This window comes from Mixophyes fleayi, chromosome 7 (assembly GCF_038048845.1).
Source record: "Mixophyes fleayi isolate aMixFle1 chromosome 7, aMixFle1.hap1, whole genome shotgun sequence".
Lineage (NCBI taxonomy): Eukaryota > Metazoa > Chordata > Amphibia > Anura > Limnodynastidae > Mixophyes > Mixophyes fleayi.
In genome coordinates, this window is record NC_134408.1 from 36,616,975 (window position 1) to 36,642,325 (window position 25,351).

Here is a 25,351-nt window from a genome sequence, read left to right on the forward strand (position 1 = left end):
TTAATAAATGAAACGCATTACATGCTTTCTTAATAACTCCTCTAAAACATTTAACAAACCAGCAGGTTTTGCTTTAATAAAATTACTGTTATAAATCCCACCGGAAAAATTGCAAAAATTCTGCAAGTTAAGAAAAACCCAAAACAAACACCAAAAACAGCAGATGTATACATTTACCCCTGGGAGTCTCATATACAAAGTAGAGGCCGAATGGGCTCACCGCAAAGTGTGCGATGGACATGACAGAGGCCAAATATCTGCGCTACCTATAAGGTTTTATTGCCCAATAAACACTACTACGATTCCTATAGATTCTGCAAGAGCCCTGTCCATGCTGATTTACCATCACCCCTGGCTATGCCACCTGGTTGAACCCGGTGTCCTGTAACAGCACTCTGCCTGCTACCTTGCAGTCCGGATCAAAAATAATTGGGTCACAAGGGACCAGGCACAACCACCAGCAGAAATATGCTGCAGCACCACTCAGAAGTAATCTATTCCATGTGCCGGTGAGATGGTGGTGGCAGCGGCTACTCTCCTATAATTGGGGACACCGCGGTGGTGTGCAGCGGACATGTGCACTTATTGAGCAGCGCCAGGAGTGGCCAGTAATGGCAAGTTATTGATGGTAAGAGGAAACCCAAGACAAGTCTGTACACCCCCTCCCCTTGACAAGGTTGCAGAGTAAGCCCACCCCACCCACTCACAAAACAATAAGGGCTGTCCATTGCTATTATCAGCCTGCAAAAAAGTAAGATATAAAATAAAGAGACATGGAAGCTCCCCTTTAGTTATCTTCATTTTTACTATTGCCTCAGCAGAAGCATTTGAGAAATGCAAAGCAGTGGATAAGACAGCAGTTGTAATAGCTCTTTTCTTTCGTTTTCCTCTAAGTATTAGTTCACAAGTGATGAATTTTAGCAGGAAAACACATATATATTACTTAAAACTTTAGGATAAAAGAAAACAAAAAACATTAAAACTTACGTTCTCCTTTCTCCCATTTGGTAAATGTGTTTTTTTGTGACTTTGTCTACAGATATGGCTTTGCGCTTGGAATCGGGCTCATAGTTGCCTTCATCTGTGTTGTCAATAGGTGTAAACTTTCTCCTTTTTGAATTTTCATATTTCTGATGGTTTGGGTAACTGTTGACTTTCCCGTGGTAATAGGATTCAGAGTGCCGTGAAAGAGATGGAGAGTAGTGTGTGTTGTATTTCGGGCTATAGCCATGATCACGTTCTCTCTCTCTCGAGTGATAGGACCACCCATTTCTGTGATCTCTGAGAGCTTTGTTGTGATAGTCTCTGGAGTCATAGAACACTCTTTCCCGATTATCTCTATAATCACAGGAAGAAGAATAACCATTATAATGTCTGTAATTATTCCAACGTCTGTGATCGTCATGGTGGTTCCTTTCTTGGCTGCGAGAACGTTCCCTTCTGTACTGGTTATATCGATACCGATCATCCATTTTCCCTCTACTTCCATGGTCCTTGTAGTTGCAATGACCACTTCTTACAGAGTAATCCCTGTGGCTGTCTCCACTTCTATAAGATGGTTTAGAACGATTGTGCTTGGATCTTTCCAAGTTGTTTGAATGTTGTTCACCGTTACTGCTGCTTGGCCTATGTGTCTCTCTCTCATGGTCATTGCTAGCTGAACGACATCTTTCACTCCGGAGATGTTCTCGGTTAACTCTTTTGATGTCTGCAAAAGGTCTCTTATCAACAAGCTGTCTTTGACTCTCTTGCTGTATTTTTGGGTCTCTCTCACTTACGTTTGGACAAAGCTGGGTTTCTTTATTTTCAGTGGACGGTTCTGATGTAGATGGTGTCTTTCTAACCTCCACTACTGACACTTCACTGGCCTCTGGTACTGGTGTAGATATGCCATTGTCTGAATTATAGAGTGGACATGTAACTGATGACTGATTGCTAACACTACTGTGGAATGTGAAATTAACAAGGGCACTTCCAGTAGTTTTAACCGCTTGAGATGTAGTGTCACTGTTGCGAACAGTCCAAGCTTCCCTTTGGTGGTCTTCCACAGGACCAGAAGATGATGGTATTCCATTGTGATCTTTGTAGTCCTCCGAGTCAGGTATCTTAACCATATGCTCCAAGTCCGGCAGGTCTCCTGTTTCAGTAGCAACCTTATGTAGGCAAGGGGCGGCGTGTTCTGCAGTTTGCATTCTAAATAACAAAAATAAAAAATATACCAAGCTCAGTGACCAGAATATTATAAATGAACAAGTTATACATAAAGTAACATTTTGTAATATGTACAAAGATGAATGGTACTTACATTTTTCCTACTGCTGTGCTTATGGACGTAGGTTTGCATATTGTTGCAGTTCTCTCTTCTTGGACTAACGTCAACGCAGGACCAACCTAAAAGAAGAAAATAGAGATATTCTTCAGCACACATGGTGGGCGATGGAACCATTTATCAATGATGATTACTGAACTAGACTAAGCGAAGAAAGATAAAAAATATAGCTGTGAAAATTGACTAAGCATGGCACTCTGTGCAGACTTGCCTGGATTTGTCATATAATCTTAATGGTCACCAACTAGATTACCTATATCTATACAGCTGTATGACAACAGAAGCCACTGACAACCAATAAGTTCAAACAAGGGAACAGTAGTACATTTTGTTTTTCTTTTATTTGATATCAGCTTAAATCTTTACTTGTTCAAACATTAAGAACAATGGAGTTTGAAGATTCTAGTCTGTTACATAAAGTCTACTCAAGATGGATGAAGGCCTAACCCAAATCACCTCTTTCTACCATTCCCTAGAGGGGTAGAACAGCTGGATCATTAGAATCATCATTAAATGAGTTCAAGTATAAGTGATGCTGAATACTTAGTTTGCTAATTAGGAGTGCATCCTTGTCACTGATTGATATGTACCAGTGTCTATAAATCTAAATTGCTGGAGTAATAACATCTACTACTTACTATATTAGCAGTTGCTGTAAGTTGCTTGGTGTGAGCACAACAGTAATTCTTAAAGTAAAGCCAAACCCCATAAAAAAAACAAACATACATATGATTATGCCTTTAATTATAGAGCCACATTTTCTGCATACAATGACTAACAGAGAACAATAGTGCTGCTTCAATAAAAAGTCTGCTGCAACTATAAAACAGTAAAAATGGTGGTTTTCATGCAACATGTATCTACAACACAATTCTAGAGGTTAGGTTTATACAAATTAAAATTTTACATTATTTCATGATGGTGTCCCCTTACCATCAGTGGCTAAGGATGTGGAATGGCCTATCACAGAAATATCACAGCCACATGCTACTAACAAGTAATTAGGGCTGCTCTGATACTCAAGAAAACACAGCATAGATCTATATACAACACATTGAATATTTTAAAGGTTTAGCTCTACACCTGTGAAACAATTCTCAGACATATAAAAGATAAGATATCATGAAAACACTTACTTCCTTAGCCAAGTGGTTGATCTTGATGGAAGAAATCGGTCCGGAATGATTCTCTTCACCGGAATTATACACTAGTGGCTCATTATTAGTGCGCATATCATTTTGAGCAGCAGTACTAGCTTCTGGAGATTCTGTTACCTCCTCTTCTGAAGCCACAGCTATGTTTGAGTCAATGTTAGAATAGGAATTTTTAGAAGTGCAATGCCCATTTGTAGTACCAGCCCCATTTACATGCTTCCCACTCCATCTCCTCTTTCTAAAACCTTTTGTCTCCTCATCAGACTCTTCAGAAGATTCTGTGCCATAGGGAACCAGCAAGTTGGAACCGATTTTAGACCTACCATTGACAAGAGGTCCACGGTTCAACCGGTACGGCGGCTGCTTCTGTATTATTGGTGTAGAGACACTGGAGGTAGATTGTGTTGACCAAGGTTTAGCAGCGGTGGATGACAGGTTACCAATTGTGATTTTCTGTTTTTTGGCAGAGTTGTTAATAGCCATTTGCCCGTTTACGGTCACAGAACCAACTGACCTTTTCACACCCGTACAGTAGTTGTTTACTACAGAACCATTCAATGTTTTAGGAGACCGACTCCCATTCATGTGTTTTACATTCTGCAAAGACAAGAATACAAAGTGTCATGCAAAGAATAAGGATCCTCTGTAGGAGTGGACTGGATTTTTAGATACATAAAAGCACATAAAGCTTACATGCTGCCAAAATACAGCGCAGTGCAATGCATTATAATGATCGCTACCTAAAAAAGAAACATTCATTTATATTCCGCTCCAATTTCCCCACTTCAGTTCTAGGAAGAAAGTAAAGCTTACTCCAAGGCTCAATGAAAATGTGGCTTACTTATTAGTAAGCTTTATCAGCCATGGTAAAACCAAACATATTACACAGACTCCAAGAGGAGAAGCACTTACTTACACAGAGGAACACTGTAGACCAAGGTTGAAATCCCATGGCTGAGAAAAACCAATGGATAATTCCCAATTACGCCACTTAAGGAGGGCTCCCTCACTATATTTCTATTAGAGACTGTTCACCTTAAAACTTCTCTCTCCAAACTAGTCAACTTCCAAACAAAAGCCAAAAAGAGTTCTCTCACTCTTTAGCTCCTTTTTTATATTACTGCACTAAATACTTTCTTGCCAAAACTTCATACCTGCTACAACATGCACACTAAGGCCTAGTTAAAAAAAATAATAAATAATAAAGGAAAATAACACGTACAGATGACCATGGGTCAAAAGGTGAATTTGTAAGAACATTCAAGACCAGATTTAAGACCCAAGGTTCCAAAGTCTGGGTGTACGAATCTTACTACATATTTGTGAATGGCCAGTTTTTTATGCAGGAATACTCCAAGAACAGAAATTTGTACTTTGAGCATATAAACTGCTATATTGTCCCAGACTTTATAGTATGCTTCGGACGTAGAATGTTTCTAAGCCCTTAGGGGCCTTCTGAAAAGGTATTTTCCTTTTTACTAATGTTCAGGAATCTCCACTCAACAGCCAAGCCGTCAGTTTTAGGAATTGTGGGTTGGATGATATATATTGCCCCTGATGAAGGAGGTTTGGTTGCAATGAGAGATACTATGGTAGTTCCACCACTAAGTGCAGTGAGAAACAATCAGCGTAGCCAAAAGGCCAGAATTATTATCACCCTTACAATGTCTCTTTATCTTCCTTAAGACCTGGGGAATCATGGGTATGGGGGGAGACATAGCCCAGACTGGACTGTCACTGTGTAAGAGAACACCCACCACCTCTACCTTGTTATCTGCGTTACTGGCAAAGAACCGCTTGGTGTTTGCTGCTGTCAACATGAGGTCTACCTCTGTCTATCTCTAAAGGTGGGGACCCCACCTTCCCTTGATTTGTTTTTGAACACCTGATCGATCAGCGCCCCTTCTACTGAGTGCAATATATGGGAACGAGGAAGTATACACAATGTTGTTTATCCCAGATATGTGATCTGCTGACAACCCCTCAAAGTTGTTCTCTGCCCAAAGGCCGTACATCTGTCATCCTAGCCTGACTTTGTACCTCCTTGACCGTTAATATACAACACTACACTGCATACAGCGTGCTCTAGTTTCTGATACTTGAAGACAGAGTATCTGTCTCCTTCTACTACTGACCCAAGGAGGACAACTTCAAACCCTTCTTCCACTGAAGGCCCAAAATCTGCCTTGAGGTCCCCACTTGATAGTGCGTCTTGCACTTTCTACCATCTTTCCTCCCTGAAGTCTCTGTGTGGGCTTCCTATGTTTGAGCCTACGTTATATGATCTTCTATTACACCTTTCTTGGGATTACAAACCTGACTTGCCTATGGAAAACTTTATAGTTAAGGCATCTAACTTCTGACCAACACCACATACCCCCTCAAATGGGGAATGACACCAATTCGTTTTTTAATAGTGCATCAGCCATCCAAGAACGTAATCGCAAAGCCAGTCTAACAGCCACTGATCCTGGCTGACAGCCTAACCACCGATGCTTCACGTATAAACACCATAGGTGTCTGCATATTCAGAACCACTTTAAAGCATCTTATCTATTAACTCCGTCCTGTATGCTTTCACAAGGTTATACCCCTAAAGGCACAAGACTCTGCTATGCACAAGTTACTGCCACTGCAGACCTGAAAGTTGCTCCAGACATGTGTTGTTTCTTCCATTTTCATATCGATTACATCCCTATAGGAGTTTACATCCTCCAATGAAATAGTTGTTTTCTTAGATAGACTGGCTATTGCAGCATCTATCTTTGAGTGCTGTATCCCAGGCCTTTAGTTTACTTCTCTGCAAAAGTATACTTACAAAGTAATCCATTTGTGTTAAATAGTGGTTTATCGGGATGCTTCCACTCTTATATTTTTAATTAGATAATTAAGGGGTGAATGCTGTTCCTTCTTTGAGATCCCATGAACAACATATCCTGCAACGGCTACTTCTCCTTGACGTCCTCAACTTTTATCATCCGATATATTGATTTTATTAGACTATCAATAAGTTCCACAGTAAAGCTGCCATCATCTGATGCAGCAGCTGCCTCAGTGTCAGGAAAAATCAGACATGAAGATTCCACCAGTTGAACTTCACCAGATGCAAATTTCTCGGAATCAATACTAATCAATGATGATCTCTTGGGTCTTTATGGATGTAAATCCTCCTTTGTAATTAACGTAAAGGCTAAAGCCACCTTCATCAACTAATTAGTCCTGCCATAAGTGGGGGTAGTTGCGGCTGCTCCTAGCAGACATTTTTTCCAGAAACCCCCTCTGGTAGATTCTTGTCACAGACGGCAGAGTTTAAGGTTTTTTTTTTGCTTCTTTAATGGTTCTTCAGATAAAATCACACTCCGTCTGGTCTTTAATCACAGCAGACCTAAATACATCTAGTAACACTATTAATAACTACCATTGCCCTATTTCTTCCATGTTTGTAGGCAATGCAGCTCCTATGTCACAATGCAGTGTACACAGCAACAAAAATCTCACTATAAACACTGTGCGTCTCCTAAAGCTGAAATGTTCCTGTTGCACCCACTCTGCTCCCCAGTAGCAAGCAAATCTACCAGGCTTAAAAACACCCCAGCATTCCCGATACGGCTCCTGCGTGTGATGTCACACACTCATTCCCACGACATACCGCATTAAAGGCACAGAGTCCCATATATGCTCACTGGCTGTTGGAGGATGGTTTCTACTGGGAAACCATATCACTGGAAAGAGGCTGATCATGCCACCTCTCCCCTCATTTTTACAATAATGTATGTGTGCCAGAGCATCTGTACTGAAGCTCGCTATCATCCTTCAGCTCCCACAGGTAGTGGGCACCGCTGCAGGTAAGCCCCTACATCTAACACATAACAAGCACTTACTAGCCTGACTGTAGACAAAGGAAGGGCTAGACGACTGTGGCCTTTTATACCTTCCAGGTGTGTTCTTTGCCTGTCCTGACTCTGAAGGAGGGTTGTATTAAACCCCTTGGTGTGCGCTGCCATGGAGGAAGAGGAGCAAATTCTATGTGCTAGAAAAACTTTAATAGGTAACTGTACCAATTATCATGTAAAATTGAGAAATTATCTCCCACACAGAGTTACCGTTTAACACAAGAATATTCTCCGTATATTTACTTATTTTTTTCTTATTTTTTTTAAATAAGTGATGTTTCAATATTTTGTACCTTCAAAGAGGGAGCGGATAGACTTAGAGGCTCTTAGCTTCTAACCAGGCAGAGCGCACAACATTTTTGAAACAGATAGTAAAGCATTACTCTATATGCTAGGACCTCACCTTGATTTCCCGGTGACTGGTTCCGGATAGTGCTGAATTTGTCCAATCTCCACTGGGGACATTCTGTGACCTTGTAGAATGATATAGAGAAAGTAATATAGTAACATGAGAAGTATAAACATGAAGTGTCACAATGTTCTGTGGAGAACTAATTACCTGATGTAGAAGAGCAGATAAGCCTGCTGGCTCAGCACTGTGCGGAGGTCCACACTGGACACGGCAGAGTCGTTCATAAGGTACCAGCATTCATTACTGGCCTACAAAACAAGTTATATCGTACTAATCAAATATTGAGAAGGAAGTAATTGCGCAAGAGATGAGCACAAATACAGATTTTACTACAAAATACCATTTAAATAAAAATGATAGGCCATAAACAGACATAGTAAAGCTAATAACTAGACGTACAAAGGGGTACTTTTATTTTATAGTACATGCTATATTATGCTTCAAACTTTTCTTACCCTTATGTAGCTGTAATAGTGGCCGGTGTGGCAACTAAGTCCAGTGTGAACCAGTACAGCGTATAATTTGAAAATCAATGGTTCTCCGTTGGGATGAGAGGTGTAAGACCTGAGATCAAGATATTCTGGGTATTTTATTTCCTATACAGAATTGAAAAGAGTGGTGTAGTTAGCAACCAGTTTTATGAAGAAATTTATATTTGGAGGTGATAACGGGTAAGCGCTAGTCTAAGTTTTAACGCCGCAGGGATATTCAACAATTGAATATGCCCCTTAGAATACAATTAGCGGTATTACGGTAATAGTAAGCTGGATTTCAGCTTGCAGCTCCCTGAGCCGCGAGCTAAAATCCAGCGAGAAAAGTACCGTAATACCGGTATTTACGGGCACTATTACCGTAATGACTAATCGTGCGCGCGCCGTGAGATTTTTGCTTATAACGCCAACAATTGAATATGCCCCTAAGAGGCAGATTCTGGAGGTCCATGAGGACCTGTGTTCCCACCGGGTCAAAAAGAAATTTGGTAATTTGCTACAAACAACCCACCAGATACACACGAGATCAAACCAAGTGGAGAAAATGTTGTCAGCTGAAGGAGTATTTAGGTAATTCAGAGGTAGTATGTTAGTGTTAGTGGCTAGTCTGATCGATGCATACATGATGCAAAAAATATATTTGGTGGTGGGGGTTCCTTTAGATAGAACAGGGGTATACTTTGGTGTGAGACCATCTAGCCACAGGTCAAAGAATCAATGTCCAAAACCCAGACTGCTTTTAGATCTAACTGGAGCCAAAATTCTAGCATCAGGAGGACATCCCATCAAGTATGCCTTGGAAGGGGCAATGGGGGTACGATGCCTTTATGCTTCCATGCAAGACTAGTTCTTACACATGACAATAATTGCTGTTTCACATGTGTCTGGCAACATGTGATTCTACTGTTGATGAACTACATCAACCAATATGTTTCTGCAGCCAGCTGAGAAATTTTTGGACCTGTCTTCATCAACAGCTGAAGAACCACCATAGACTACCAGACCTGATTTAAAATTATATACAAAAAAAGAGGCAGTGATAATAGAACTATAAAACAACCATAAGCAGTTGTAGATTTACCTTTGAAAGCTTTCCGCCATTGAAACTTGCAAACCTTTTCAGGGACAATGTTAGCACATTAGATACACGATGTACCGTAAATCTCTTTGTTGCAGTCACCATTTGTTTACACCTAATGTAAAAAGTCAGCATGTTTAAAAAGGGAAAATAAATGAAATGCAGTACGATTAAACAGAATACCACTTTTGAGTTAAATAGATAATTCTGCCATAGAATACTTATTGTGTTGGGATAATACATCTTTTAGTATGTCGACATCAGTCCAAAAGATTCTGTGGGCCGTACACTTGAATAATGGGATTTTTTTTTTTTAAATAAGTTTTTATTGAGGTTTTTAGCAACAAACACAGGTTTACACATATGTATTTTCAGCAGTATTCGTTTTGGATGGCAAGTGATAGAGAAATTATAACATCATAAGAACATAACACTAAGCCAAAGAAGACTAGATGTGTCAAAGACTGCATACATGCCCATCCACGAAAGGTGGGTATAGCTGACCTGACATATAAAACACAAAGACAGACAGACGGGGGGGGGGGGGTAAAACAAAGAAACATAAAGAAGGAATGGGGGGAGGCATGATGCAAGTCATCATAATAAAAGGTCTACAGCATATACAGAGGAGATGAATAATGGGATTTTTATATGCACGATAAATCCTTTTCTCTGATTCCTTTTGGGGGACACTGCTACCATGAGGTTGTAGTTGGAGTGAGCGAGTTGACACTTAACTAGTTACTTGTGAGCTGTTGACAGACCCCTCCCCTCTGCAACCCCCCTGTAGCTCCTCAGTGTCATTCTTTTTTTTTTGTAAATCTCTTTTATTGGTAGTATAACATCTTACACCAACATATATGTCACGCAAAACAATAAAATACATGTGATAGTGAATGCCAATCAAAACAAACATACAATATGTTATTTAGTAGTGAAAATTGGGAAGATGGGGGAGAGAAGAAAGACAGGTAAAAGGGGGAAGGAAAGGTAGGTCTAGAGGGAATATGTAAGAGGGGTCAGTTATTCCACTGAGTATATAATGGTTTATCCTTGAATTCAAGCAACTCGAACCACACATAATAGTATTCTCTATATTTATCCATTGATGAGTAGAGCATCTCGTCCATTGTCCTGTAGAACTCCAAACGTGTAAACCATTCTTTTATGGTAGGAGCATTTGGCGATCTCCAGTGAACCGGAATCACGGCCTTTGCCGCATTACATAGATTTTTAACTGTTGATTTTTTATATTGGGGGATGTTCATTTTGTAATCATTCAGTAGCCAATATTTAGGGCAATTGGGTAACTCCACACCTACTATAGCTTTAGCTAAAAGGAGAACTGCGTCCCAAAAGGGTCTAAGCGCCGCGCACTCCCACCATGTATATAATGGGGTACCCGGCACCGTCTGGCATCGCTAGCACATATTTGACACTCCAGGAAACATCTTAGCAAGCAGACTAGGACATCGTTACCATCTCGTCATAATCTTGTACTCAGTGTCATTCTAATGCCCCAAGGAAGGGGAGAAACACAACCAAAGACCAAACAGCAGAAGAGCAGAAGGGAGGGAACGCAGTGTCAAGATAATCAAGATAAAGCTTGTTCTAAAGTGAAACGTACGTTGAGGTTATGGGTAACTGACGTCAACATTGACGTCATACCCGGAAGTGGAGCCAGCGAGCGGTGGTGCCGCTAGCGCTCTGATACTACTGACTGTGTGTCTTCTGTTTTGCATTCACTAAGCGCTTGATGTATATTTGGCTAGGGAATCCATGGCATGCGTTATATCAGTTAATACACTCACATTGATGGTACTATATCAATGTTGTTATTATTAAGGGACTTCTGATACCAACCCTATGGCATATACCGATCTGTGATATTCTTTCACCTGTGTTTTTGCCAATCCCCATTAATTATCATTTAGCATGGGGCTGACACTTTAGGATATCCCTGGCAAGAGCGCTTCACACATACCTTAGCTAGGCAATCTTAGGTGTTTGCCACAGTCATTTGGGGCGCTTATACCAGGTTATTATATATGTTCTATTCTGTCCTACTATCAGATATGGACACCTAGAGACATACAATGTCATATTACCTGGCTCCACTATCCCTAATTTTAAATACACATTGCTCTATTTTCTTTTCACCATATTCTATCTGTTTTTAAATATTTCACTTTTTTACCAATGAGGTTGTATACCATCATCTAGATGGATATGTTTTCCATTTATCAATAAAGGCTTTTTGCCCGTAACTATTTAGTGGTAATTATTGAATTTCCCTTTCAATGTGGATAGGAGTGCTTCCAAATCCCTTCTTTTTCTGATCCCTTTTTAAAAGATGAATCTTGCAATATGTTGTATGCTATTGTATTGTGCCCCAGCTAACTTTGATGCAGTATATTCCTTTTGAATATGCTGCTACTTAACAGGTCAGCAGTGAAGCCGAAGATGGGGAGTGTACTATGTACTTTTCCCGGGCAGGTCTTTGCACCTAAGGCATTAGTTTCGCACCCACAATGGGTGCGATAGTCCCCCAATGCGCGCCACTTCTATAATATAAGTGCACCATCGGGTCTTGCTACAGTACCACAAATACTGGATGTATATAATTTACCTAAATCCCCTCCTCTTGAGGGGAGAACTTGGCAGTGGCCATAACATGGCGGTCGCCATCGCTCCGAATCAAGGCACTCAATACCCAAAGGTAGCGCCGGTCATCAGGTACCACCAAGTGTGACCATGGCTAATAAAGCCGCCTGTCACACTTTCCATATCCACGCTGGGAGTGAGAGCCAGCCAGCTCTCACCCTCTAACACAGCCTGCTGCCTCTCTCTTTTTTTTTTTTTTATACAGAGTGCAGATACTAATCGCACACTAAGCAGGCTGTGAAATATTCTAAACTTAAAACAAAAAATTAAGAAAGGAAAAGAAAAACCTTATTAATCTACACCAGCAGTTTAGAAGCAAGACCAACTCCTTGGGCACTTAATCATCATCATTTATTTATATAGCACCACTAATTCCGCAGCGCTGTACAGAGAACTCATTCACATCAGTCCCTGCTCCATTGGAGCTTACAGTCTAAATTCCCTAATGTACACACACATACAGACAGAGAGAGAGAGACAGACTAGGGTCAATTTTGACAGCAGCCAATTAACCTCTTAGTATGTTTTTGGAGTGTGGGAGGAAACCGGAGCACCCGGAGGAAACCCACGCAGACACAGGGAGAACATACAAACTCCACACAGATAAGCTCATGGATGGGAATTGAACTCATGACCTCTGCGCTGTAAGGCAGGAGTGCTAACCACTAAGCCACCGTGCTTTAATCTACACTGAGTCGTTGCAGAGGGCAGGGGTCTGTTAGCAGATCACAAGTAACAAACTAACTAGTTAAGTGCCAACTCCCTCACTCCCCAACTCCAACCCATGGTAGCAGTGTCCCCCAGAAGGACGAGAGAGAAATATAGTTAAACCTTCAAAAAGGGTAAATTCACTTAAAAAGTCATATTCTGGAGCAAAAAATACGACTCATTTTCATTAAGTGTTGCTTAAGAGCACTGATTATTTTCAGAATCAAGCTATGTCTGATCTGACAGTGGAACAGGAGTTCCACTGGGTATCCTAGTTAAATATGCATAAACCTGTCAAGCCAACTGAAAGCTAAAGTGTGTGACAATGAAACCGTATGACAGAGACCTAGATTACAGTAGAATTTCTAATGCATTTTTATCAACACCCCCTTTTATAGAGACAATAAAAAGATTGTTTTTCTTCAGAAAGTCTTACTTGCTGCAGCTATAGGCATTGTCTCCATCTAGCTGTTCTGCCTTCACAAACTGCTCCAGAGCTTTATTTACACTGTGTGAGGTCTGATGAAGGAAATTGAAAAACAGGATTAACATTTTGTAAAGGTATTCTTCAATGTAAAGCTATTATATGTCTGATCTAATATGGTTCAACAACTGACTGTGAAATTGATGCAACAATCTAGCAATACATCATATGCTGAACAAACATTACATTGACTTTAAAATAAAAATCATGAGCATCAGGTTGGTTTAATCATAGGCCGTACATCTTTTAGCACAGCACTAACACCACAAAGGAATCCAGAATTGGGTAGTTTCCTATGCACGTAAACCTTTATGTAGACTGAGAAGTCATTAATATACAATATTGGCAATTCATTGGATCTAATGCATGTCGAAAGGCGTTTCAACATTTTTGTACAATTAAAAAGTGGCCAGGATCATAAATGCTACACTGCATCACTTCTCAGATTGAGTCTTCCAGTATAAAAAGACAACACTAAACGTAACATGCATCTTTTATTTTTTAATATTTAAAAGTACTGTAAGCTATCCAGCTGATTAACTATGGGGCTAACATAGGTGCCACAACAGGGCTGTTCACGGAGGACCCGTACACAGAAGGGGAGATTAATATACCTAGCAAAAGGATGTGGGGGAGGGTGCTAAAAAACAAAACAAGCTCTTTCATCATCATCATTTATTTATATAGCGCCACTAATTCCGCAGCGCTGTACAGAGAACTCATTCACATCAGTCCCTGCCCCATTGGGACTTACAGTCTAAATTCCCTAACATACACACACACACACTAGGGTCAATATGTTAGCAGCCAATTAACCTACCAGTATGTTTTTGGAATGTGGGAGGAAACTGGAGCACCCGGAGAAAACCCACGCAAACACAGGGAGAACATACAAACTCCTCACAGATAAGGCCATGGTCGGGAATTGAACTCATGACCCCAGTGCTGTATGGCAGAAGTGCTAACCACTACGCCACCGTGCCGCTCTTTATTTATAATCTACTCAATATAACTGTGAAAACACACATAATGTATTTATATTATGAGCAATTTCTGCTGTGCATTGCACCAATGATTTCCACATGCTTGAAGCAAAAAGAAATATAACCTGACTTATATTATCCAGAAAATCAGAATTTTAACCAATTATAAGCTCATTTTTCCTTAAGTCCATTGGACGCACATACAAAGAGACTAGGACTAAAATGGAAATTGGCAAGACCATCCAACAGCCTAACTCTTGCCCTACCATAGAAAGTAACCACTTGCCTAGGTTCTTCAGTTTTATTATAAGTAGTAGCATGAGAAAGAGAATACAGAAACTAGGGTGCTGCCAAAAGACTCGGAAAATAACATCTTCCCAATTGTCCATGTTACAACATAATATTTACACGAGTCTAGATAATTAGGGGTTGGACAATCAATCACTGACTTCAATCAAAAACTGCCCCCACTCCCTTGAAGAAATAAGGATCTAAATGGTATTAGCAACTAAAATGTACTGAAGACGACTACTAGTTGCTTGACAAACCTGGTCTGTTGCTGTTGTAGTGGCCTTGGAGTCGTTGACTATGCGAAAAGGTGGGGACCTGAACTGGTAATGCAGAGACTGTACACCTAACCCGAGGAAACACTGGTGTCCCTCCCAGATTGGTATGTGCAGGTAGACGTCCTTGATGTCCATGGACACCATGAACTCCCTCTTTCACCATACTGTTGATAAAAGACCTTTGTGAATCCATTTTGTCTGCTGTAGCTACATCAATGGTCTGTACTGTTCTTGGCGGGTTTTCCAAAGAAACGGAAGCCGACCCAAAGGGGAAGTGCTATTGTAGGATGAAGGGTCTGTCCATCAGACAGCCCCCTTGATCTCCTCCAGCGCTACATGGGGAGCCCAAAATGGCAGCCAATGCTACCATCAAGCTTGTGGGTCCCCTCCAGAGGTTGAGAATCGCTGTAAGCGGGCTGCTTGCTAGAGGAAACTGCTCGCAACCAACTTCTGTCGCTGCAGGCCAAAATTTATCAGTAAAAATAAAATACACTAATAACTTAAAAAGTGAGGACTCCAGGCATTTAAATTAAACTGAATATCAAAGTAACTATAGATAGAGGGGGAGGGGCTTGCCATTGAAGAACTCTTTTAAAGTGCCAGAGCTCCTCACACCACATTTATACCCATGGTGTCTCCACAAGATGTTCGAGAAATTTCATTTTTGTTAGATGGATTTATGTTCCAAAAATACCTCCGTTTCTTTGTTTCTCAAAAATCCATGAATAGAATGAAAATATTGCACTTCATTCGGTACTTTTTATCTTAAGGAAAACTATAATCCCACCTTAAAACTCTTATTTACTTCAACGTCAAATACAGAACACTTTAGCAAACCGCCTTCAAAAGAAGCAGCACATAAGCAATGCTTAAGACGCTTAATCAAGTGCCTATGACCTCCGCAAAATATCTATTCAAGCCACTGTAGAAAAGGACATGCAAAAAAACAAATGAATTAGGCTGTCTTAAAAAGAAACTTTCAAGTAAGAGATTGGACAGTCCTACCAGGAGGCTCCAACTCCAAATGTGAGGGGAGGAAAAAAAAAAGTACAGCGATGAGAGTAATTACCATCCTCAGTCACAAATATAACACCAAGACAGATGCTATAATAAAAAATACAATAATTGCACTTTCCTACCCATTGGGGGACACTGTTACATTGGGGTATAGTAGGTGGTCTAGGAGTTTAGGCACTTGTGATACTTGTTGAACACACACTCCTCTCCTACTATGCCCCTCCTCTGACAGGAAGCTCAGTTTTGGTTACGTGTCTAGGAAATAGTGCACGTTGGTATGGGCTCCTTGACAGACTGACCCGGATGCCCCCTGTACAGCGTGGGAGGCTGAAAGCTGTGAACGGCGTATACGCACTCAGGTGTCGACAGCCCTGGAGGAGTCGGCCTGGGCCAAATCACTGGCGACATCCATATCCGAACCCACAAGCTGATGTCACGGTCCACACGGGTACATCATGATGCTTCTCTTTCCTTGACTGCACCACATACAAAATCCGCACATTCCTTGCCTGTGGCGGGAGGATCTTCCCAGGCTGAGGCCAGCATGCCAGTATCCCTGACTGAATCCACCCAGGGATTGACACGTTTGCCTACAGTCTCCCACAGAGGTAAGTGCATTATACTGGACTCTTACATAGATGTTAGATCATAGATCACTATTGACTATACCATTTGGAATCCTGTTACCATCTATGTAAGACACCCTCCATTATTAAGATCTAACGCTCCAAACTGTGGCTCCACGAACATCGGGAATATTGTTTCCATGCAACATATAATATATAGCGCTATATTTCAATAACACAAGTGGTTGCAGAAGTTGCTGGACTGGTTACATACCATATCTATGATGATTTGAACATCGTGTAGGTGCACCTACTTAGTTATATGTTCTAATTGGCACTGAGATCTCCAACATGTGGTTATAATGTGTATACCATTTTTATGTGGATTTTAGAATGTTTTAATAAATACCCTTTTCTATTGTTTCACCGTGCATGAGTGCTTTGTGGCAGACTTGGTTACCTACCGCATTTTTCCAAATGTTTATATCTATTTTTTGGGGTGCAGATCCCCAGCGTTGGTACCTTGTCTGAGCAGTCATTTTTAGTGCCGGAATCTGTTTTCAGCAATTAGTTCAGAGTATTCTTCCTCAGCACACAAAGTGGATAACCTTATCCTAAGGATCAGACACTAGTTAGGCTTTGCGGAACCCGAGTCTGGGGATACTGCTGCTTTCTAAGAAATCTTAGATGCAAGTTGTAGGTTTTCCCCCTCAACTCAGTTGTTGGACATGGTGTCTGATGCTTGGCAGAAACTGAATAAACAGTTTCAAATGACTGGCAGATTCAGATCTTCCTACCCACTTCCAGCAGAGGAATAAACTAAATGGGAGGGAAGCCCTAGCCTGCAAGTGTGGATTCCAGGGCTAAGCCCTGATTGGTGTTTTGAGTATCTAGCAATTAGCCTGCAAGTGTGCTCTGTCTAGGGGCAGGTTCTGATTGGCTGTTGGCTGTATTTAAGGCAATGAGGTCTGCTGCCTCATTGCCGGTTATAGCTTCTGTATCCAGTCTGCTGACCTGCTCTGTGCCTGGTTCCTGCTTGTTGTACTTTCTACTTATTACCTGTGTATGACCCTTTGCCTGGATTTGGACTTTGCTTGTGTATCTCGTGACCCTGATCTCTGGTCTGTTTACCGTTCTCCCTGTCTGCTCGTGACCCCTTACCTCGGCTTGCTAACTGGAAATTGCTATCTGCTGCCGGCCCTTGACCTCTGCTTGGACTTCTCTCCGCTTGCCTGGGTTCTCCCCAGCCGGTACACATTTCACGACCCTCTGTCAGTCTGCAGCCCAGCCTGTGCCCACCATCAAGGGCTCCAGTGAACACCTGACTGGCAGAGTAGACCCCGGGTTGTGTTGTGCCAGCTGGAGGGGTTCCCAACACCCTGCACACGGTTATTGCAGGCATGGAACAAGGAGAGTACGTGGCTTCCATAGACATCAAGGATGCTTATTTACATGTGCCCATATGGGAGGGACACCAGTGTCTTCTCCGCTTGGCAGTACAGAAACATCAGTTTCAGTTTAGGGCTCTGCCTTTCGGCCTGGCTACTGGCCCAAGGGTATTCACCAACGTGATGGCAACCCTCTTGCGATCCCAGAGAGTCACAATCATTGCATTTGTGGATAACCTTCTACTGAAGGCGCTGACCAAGGTTCTGCTTTTACAGCACATACATGATTCAGTTCCTAGAAGCGCACGACTGGGTACTGAACCTACCCACGTCCTCGTTCAATCCAACTCAGCAGATGCAGTTTCTGGGCCTTATGTTCAACACAGATGACCAGAGAGTCTATTTTACAGATGACAAGTTTCTTTTGCTTCTCCACAAGACCAGGGGCTAGATTTACTAAGCTGCGGGTTTGAAAAAGTGGGGATGTTGCCTATAGCAACCTATCAGATTCTAGCTTTCATTTATTTAGTACCTTCTACAAAATGATAGCTAGAATCTGATTGGTTGCTTTCTCCAGAGAGAATCTACAAAAATGGTCAGGCTCCCACGAACATTTGGACAGGCAAATCATCAAACTGTCCAGAGACACACACTTATCCCTCTCATGGTGGCTGAGCAGACAAAATCTAGAAAAGGGTCAGTTCTTCTGCGCATGGACATGGACCCTGGTCACCACAGTCGCCAGTCTATTCGGCTGGGGTGCAGTTATCGGGTTTCTCCAGTTATAGGGTCTCTGGTCCCCTCAGGAGACCAGTCTACCCACCAATGTCCTGGAACTAATGACAGTTCACAGAGTGATACTTCAGGGGCAGTGGTTTCTAACTGAGAAACCCTTGAAGGTTCAGACAGACAATGCCACAGCAGAGGCTTATCTGAAGCAGCTCCATGGCAATGAAAGCGACAACCAGAATCACATGCTGGGCGGAATGTCATGTTCAGATAATCTCTGCCATCTTCATCCAAGGGGTAGAAAATTGGGAAGTAGACTCTCGGTCCTCACCAGGTCTACCCCGGGGAATGGTCTCTCCACAAGGAGGTCTTTGCCCTTCTGGTGCAGCATTGGGGCACTCCAGATATTGATCTCATGGCATCCCAAATGAATTTTCAGGTTCCTCTTTACTGCTCGAAATCAAGGGACCCTTGAGTGGGGTACACGGATGTTATGACAATACCATGACAGTTCAAACTAGTGTATCGGTTTCCTCAATTTCCCGTACTCCCATGGGTGCTAGAAAAGTTAAAAAGAGAACGCATTACCGCAATTCTGGTGACTCCAGATTGGCCACGTAGGGAATGATTCTCAGACATTCAGGGAATGGCGGTGGCGTCTCCATTCCGTCTACCTCGTTGTCCGGACCTTCTAGTTCAGGGTCCTCTTTGCCAATACTCAGATAAGCTGACTTTGACGGCGTGGCTATTGAGACCTTGACTCTCCAGTAAAGGGTTCTCACAGGGTGTGGTGAGCACCATGATTAGAGCATGAAAACCTTCATCTTTGGCAATTTACTATTGGGTACGGAAGGTATACATCCTTTGGTGTGAATCTCAAGGTTGTAACACTTCCAGGTTTAGTCTTTACCGTTTACTTTCCTTTTTACAGGCCGGTCTCTATAAAGGACTCCGTCTGGCTTCGCTTAAGGTTCCGGTTTCTGCACAATATATATTTTCAGCGCTGGCTGGCGGTTTTACCAGAGGTACAGATGTTCCTTCAGGGTGTCTTACACGTTCAGCTTACTTTGTACATTGAGTGGAACCATGGGATCTCAAACTAGTGTCGAGGGCTCCAATAGAGCTCCGTTTGAGCCTTTGGATTCAGTAAATCTACGCCATGTTCCTCTTAGCCATCGCTTCTGCTATGTGTGTGTGTCAGAGCAGGGAGTGCTTTACTACAATCCCCCACTCTTGGTTTTTCACGAGGATAGAGCAGTCCTCCACACTAAACCCTCCTTTATTCCAAAGGTGGTGTCCTGGTTCCATTTGAATCAGGAAATTGTTGTTCCAGTATTCCATCCTCCTTCTACATCTTCAGATGACTATCTTTGTTGGATGTTGTTTGCGCACTTCAGTGTTATGTTGAGTATCAAAAAGTTATTGGCTAGATTAGCCAATTTCTGACAGATTTTTATAAGATTATAGGGGGCCACCTTTGATTCAGCAACCACCTTTGCCAACATAGTGGTGATCCAATACACCTGTATCATTACACAATGTTGATCTCAAAGTAAAGCAAAATTTTAGTTAGACTAAACTCACTTCTACATATTCTGATCCATCCAAATCAGGTTGGGTTTAACCCAGGCTCACAGTCTTGGAATAATACCAGATGGTGACCCCATTCACTCTGTTCATGATCAGAAATAATCCTCGTTAGTCTTGGCGATAGACGCTGAAAAAGCGTTTGATAAAATCTCATAGTTGTTCAGATTTGGAGGACTCAGGGCAATGGAATTCCCTGGAAAGTTCTTGGATGGGATCTCAGCCCTGTACCATTCCCCCACAGTGCCCGTCTCAGCTAACTAGGTTACTTCTTCGTCCTTTGGAATCACCTCTCCCCACTAATTGCCGTGCAATTTATTAAGCACTGTGCTACAATAATATACTCACACCATGGAATAACAGTTATAAATGTGTGAAGCACGAAGAATAAAATCGCCTTACATTAGCACATTCAACTCAATCACTCCCAATTTTTAATAAACAAAAATCAAACACTGTGGTCAATATTTAGGAACAGGATCAGAAACCTTTTGTCATCAGAAGACGTGGAAGTCTCTAAGACCTGAGTTTCTGGAACAAAATTGTCTATTCAACTGGGACAAACTTAAATCCAAACTCTTTCAGTCTAACTTTCTGAAATTACTCATCCAGTTCAAGTCCAACCTCGACTCCAGGAGTCACCATTATATATCCTGGGTAAGTCACATTAATGCCATTAAAATGAACTCCACACTATTACTCTTTCAGGCTCATTCGTGACCACCAATACACTTTCACATTTTTATAGAGCCACACCTTGAAATTTATATGGGCAGAAAAATGCCAATGAATTAAGCTTCGGATCTTACCTAGAACAGCACAGGACGAAAGCCTGGCTATAGTAAACTTTAAATATTACTACTTTGCAGCGCAGCTCACTCAATGCACTGGTGGAGGCAGAGAATCTGGGAGTAGTATTGCTCTTCTGGCTTCCGAAGCCACATTACTTCACCACGCAATATCCCTCTCCCTTGCAGTCTGGGAATGGGCCAATAATTTCAATGCACTAGTTCCCCCTCACCTTACTTTTTGAAAATCCAAAATTTTCCCAGGGTCAGAATCCACGCATATGAATAGTGGCTGTCAATTGGCATAAGGTAGATCAACAATAACACACGAAAATATCCCCCCATTCAACATACAGGCAAAATTTAACAGTTTAACAAGAACTTCTTTCAGTTCCTACAAAGCACACTCTTCCATAGCAAAACGTATAACCACATGTATACTGTATACGTTGCAACTGAAACTGTCGGAATAGGTCCTTACAGACCCACATGAGATGGCATGGGAAGTAGACCTGGAGAAAGCCTAGACAATGAGAACTGGTAGAAATTAGAGAAGGTAGCATCCAGCTCCATTTGTGTTAGAATAAAAAAAATGTATATAAGTGGTTGTATTGTTGGTACTATGTTCCCCAAAAATTGCATAGGTAGCTGAAAATAAAAATAAAAAATAAAATCTATGTGCGTTCCTCAGTAAGGAAAATCACTAAATTTGTTTAAATTAAACATCACAGCCAATACACAGTAAATTCAATACCATAGTTGTTTTATCTATGTAGCTAAATTTTACCTTTATCTCGAGAGGAATATCAAGATAGTCATCATACGTGTCTGAAACTGCTTTACAGTTTAGACATTTCACTGGAAAAAGAAAAAAAAAAAATTAAAATGACAACAGGTAAAAACAGCTACATCTAAACTCCTTTATAGCTTTTTAATATTTTCCACTCAGAAAATTGAGATTTGAAACAACCCTTCTACAATAACTAATTGGTTTGCATATATTGCAAAATAAAGAAGAGAAGTGAGCCATGAGGGGTCATCCATTAAAAAAGTTGTTTAAATTGCAATCAAGTAACAAGTTAATATATTCATATTACGGAGGCCCCCAAACATTAAGTAAGCAATCTTTGCACTTACCTCGAGAACGCAGACAGCCTCCAAATATTTGATGTACAAAGGTGGTTGTTTGTGCACGTCTGTCTAAGCTGAAACACAGAAAAGCAAACTTGTAGCACTATAGTATCTCCACAAAAATTACGCTCGCTCTATTCAAAAACTTACTCAGAAAAAAAAAGCAACCACACATTAAAAATATCTGCAGCTTTATCTTTGTGAGCCAAGTAATGCTTTAGCATCTTATAATGCGGTTACAATACAAGACTCCCATGTGCAATATATAACAAGAGCATATCTGAGCAGAGATCTGATGGAATACTGACACGTCACTAATAAAGCATATTCAGGTAGGGGTGAACAGACCAATCAAGCTGTAGTCAATGTATACCGAGTACAATCAGGTAGATCAACAGTGTCTTATCAACAGTCACAGACTAATCACTATTTGTAGATTAAACATTTGATTAAAGAACTGCTCAAATTGGTATATAAAAGCAGAAGTCATCCATGCGGTGATGTAGATCTCCTGACCTGTGTAATCGAGTACACCAACTTCATAACACAATGTATCTTTAGAGCTTTAATGCCTTAACTGTGTGTGCTACGTAATGACCATTTGCAAAAAGATATAAAGTCACACATACATTTTGAGAGGAACTTGATTGTCTGCGGAGTGCCTCTGAAACGCCCACAGAGCCACTCCGCTAAGGATGTAGGAAATCTGCAATGTTGGGGTACCCAGAAATGTAGGCATCTGCAAAGCCATTTAAATGAAAAATGGGATTTTTTTGCATGTTAAATAATTTTCTCTGAACCCAGTGGTGGACACTGGACACCCTGCATTTACTCTCTGTTTGTGTTCTTTGTTTTCACAGTTATCCATGTTCAAGGTGAAGAACATTGTTCTCTACTCTCTATCTCTCATTCTGTACTTTTGGTATTTTTTAGAAAAATATTTAAGATCCAGAGGCAGACAATGGGTATAGAGGGGAGGAGCTTGAGTTTGTGCCACATCCTGCACTCTATAACCCTGTGTCCCGCATTAGATAAAGAGAAAAGAGGATTTATGTACTTACGTTAAATCCGTTTCTCTGATTCCGTCTGGGGGACACTGCTTACCATGGGTTGTGGAGGGAGCTTGGGGAGTTGGCACCTAACTAGTTAACTTTAGTACTGCCGACAGACCCCTCCCCTCTACAATTCCCTTGGCTCTTCCTCTCAGTTAATTAAAAAGCCCCAAGGAGAAAGGTCAATCAACCAAGAGCATACAGAGGAAAAGCAGAAGGGAGGGATCGCAGTGTCCCCCAGACGGAATCAGAGAAACGGATTTAACGTAAGTACATAAATCCTCTTTTCTCTTTCATCCAGTCTGGGGGACATTGTTTACCATAGGGACGTTCTAAAGCAGCCCCTTAAGGGTGGGACTACTCTGAAAATCCCGCTCGTAAAGCACTACGAGCAAAATTTGCATCCGCGGATGCAAATAAATTAAACTGGTAAAATTTTGTAAAGGTGAGGACCAGGTGGCTGCCCTGCAAAGCTGGTCTGCAGAAGCCCCATTTCTAGCTGCCCACGACGCCCCTACCGATCTGGTGGAATGGGCCGTAAGTCTCTCCGGCACAGGACGGTTAGTCTTTATGTAAGCTTGCTTGATGGTTGACGTAATCCATCTTGCAATGGACTGTTTTGAGGCTGGCCAGCCTCTCTTATTAGCATCATAAAGAACAAACAGAGAATCAGTACGTCTAATCTGAGAAGTTCTTTTGACATAAATGCGGAGAGCCCTAACCACATCTAACTTTTCCATAGACTGTTGATCCGAATGGGAAGTAGATGAGAAGACCGGAACTACAATTTCCTGGTTAAGATGGAAAGCTGAAACTACTTTTGGAACGAAGGAAGGGAGGGTTCTTAACACTGCTCTGTCCTCGTGGAAAACCAGGTATGGTTCCCTACAAGACAGAGCTCCTAATTTCGAAACCCTACGTGCAGAGGAAATAGCCAAAAGAAAAAAGGACCTTCCAGGTCAACCACTTCAAATCTGCCACAAGTAATGGCTCAAAAGGAGGCCCTTTAAGCATATCCAGTACCAGGTTGAGATCCCATGGTGCTGTAGGCGGAACATAAGGAGGCTGAATATGTAAGACTCCCTGGAGGAAAGTCCTAATATCTGGTAAATCCGCTAATTTCAGGTGAAAAAATACTGAAAGAGTCGATACCTGGACTTTTAGGGAACCTAACCGAAGCCCTGCTTCTAGGCCATCCTTCTGGCTCGCATCATAGTGTTCACTACACTGGAGGAAAAACCTCTAGCCCTCCAGAGGCTGGCTTACACAGCCAAGTCATTAAACTGAGCTGAGGTAAATTCTGGTGACGGAAGGGACCTTGCATAAGAAGGTCGTCTCGAGACGGAAGACGGAAACCCTGTCCTTCCGCCATAGAGATTATGTCCGCGTACCAGACTCGGCGCGGCCATGAGGGAGCTATTAGAATTACTGGCAGACCGCCCTGCCTTACTCGTCTGAGTACGCGAGGAAGCATGGGAATCGGAGGAAACAGGTATCCCAACCTGAACTCCCATGACATCGCCATAACGTCCACTGCCACCGCTAAGGGGTCTCTTGCCCTTGCGCAGAACCTGTGAGCCCTTCTGTTGTGTCTGGAGGCCATGAGATCTATGTCCGGAAGACCCCACCTCTGAACCAGAGACTGGAAAACTTCCGGATGGAGTGACCACTCCCCCGGCATCATCTGGTTTCGACTTAGGTAGTCCGCCTCCCAATTTCTTATTCCTGGAATGTATACTGCCGATATTGCTGGAACATATTGTTCTGCCCAAACCAAAATTTGAGCTGCTGCACTCCTGGTTTCTCCTTGCCTGTTGACATATGCCACAGCCGTGGCATTATCGGACTGAACTCTGACTGGGTGGCCCTGGAGGAGGGACTGGGCCCCCCCGGAGGGCCAAAAGAATAGCCTTCAACTCCAGCACGTTTATTGCTGGGCTGATTCCTGAACCGACCAAAGTCCCTGGAGCCGGAGGTGCAGGATTACCGCCCCCCAACCTTTCAGGCTGGCGTCCGTCGTGGCTATGATCCATGGCCATGGAGCGAAGGATCTGCCCACTGTCATGTGATCCAGAATCAGCCACCACTGAAGCGATTCTCTCGTCCCTGGAGATAGAGAGATCCTCTGGAGATCCAAACGAAGGTGGGATCCTGACCATTTTTTGTTAATATATCCCACTGAAAACATCGAGAATGGTCTCGAATGAGGCCACCATCTTTCCCAGCAGCCGTATGCACAAGTGCATTGAGGGGCTGGGAGAAGACAAGACCTGAGTTGTTATACTCTGAATAGAACTGATCTTCTCGACAGGCAGGAACACCTTTTGCTGG

The 25,351-nt window shown here is 42.1% G+C and overlaps 2 protein-coding genes across 3 annotated transcripts in view; one reads left to right on the top strand and one right to left on the bottom strand.

The window, feature by feature from the left end:
- RSPH10B (radial spoke head 10 homolog B) overlaps nt 1-25,351 on the top strand; it is an 804,204-nt gene that overhangs the window by 659,157 nt on the left and 119,696 nt on the right. The window lies entirely within an intron of this gene.
- The window catches only part of USP42 (ubiquitin specific peptidase 42), a 51,163-nt gene that overhangs the window by 6,500 nt on the left and 19,312 nt on the right, over nt 1-25,351 (bottom strand). For both annotated transcript variants that reach the window (XM_075179658.1, XM_075179657.1), the window contains exons 6-15: nt 21,975-22,042; nt 21,625-21,695; nt 13,166-13,248; nt 9,361-9,472; nt 8,244-8,384; nt 7,936-8,036; nt 7,780-7,849; nt 3,466-4,080; nt 2,306-2,391; nt 988-2,193 (exon numbers count right to left, since the gene is read on the bottom strand). In XM_075179658.1, coding sequence (XP_075035759.1) covers nt 988-2,193; nt 2,306-2,391; nt 3,466-4,080; nt 7,780-7,849; nt 7,936-8,036; nt 8,244-8,384; nt 9,361-9,472; nt 13,166-13,248; nt 21,625-21,695; nt 21,975-22,042 — 2,553 coding nt within the window. The remainder of the gene's footprint in view (nt 1-987; nt 2,194-2,305; nt 2,392-3,465; nt 4,081-7,779; nt 7,850-7,935; nt 8,037-8,243; nt 8,385-9,360; nt 9,473-13,165; nt 13,249-21,624; nt 21,696-21,974; nt 22,043-25,351) is intronic.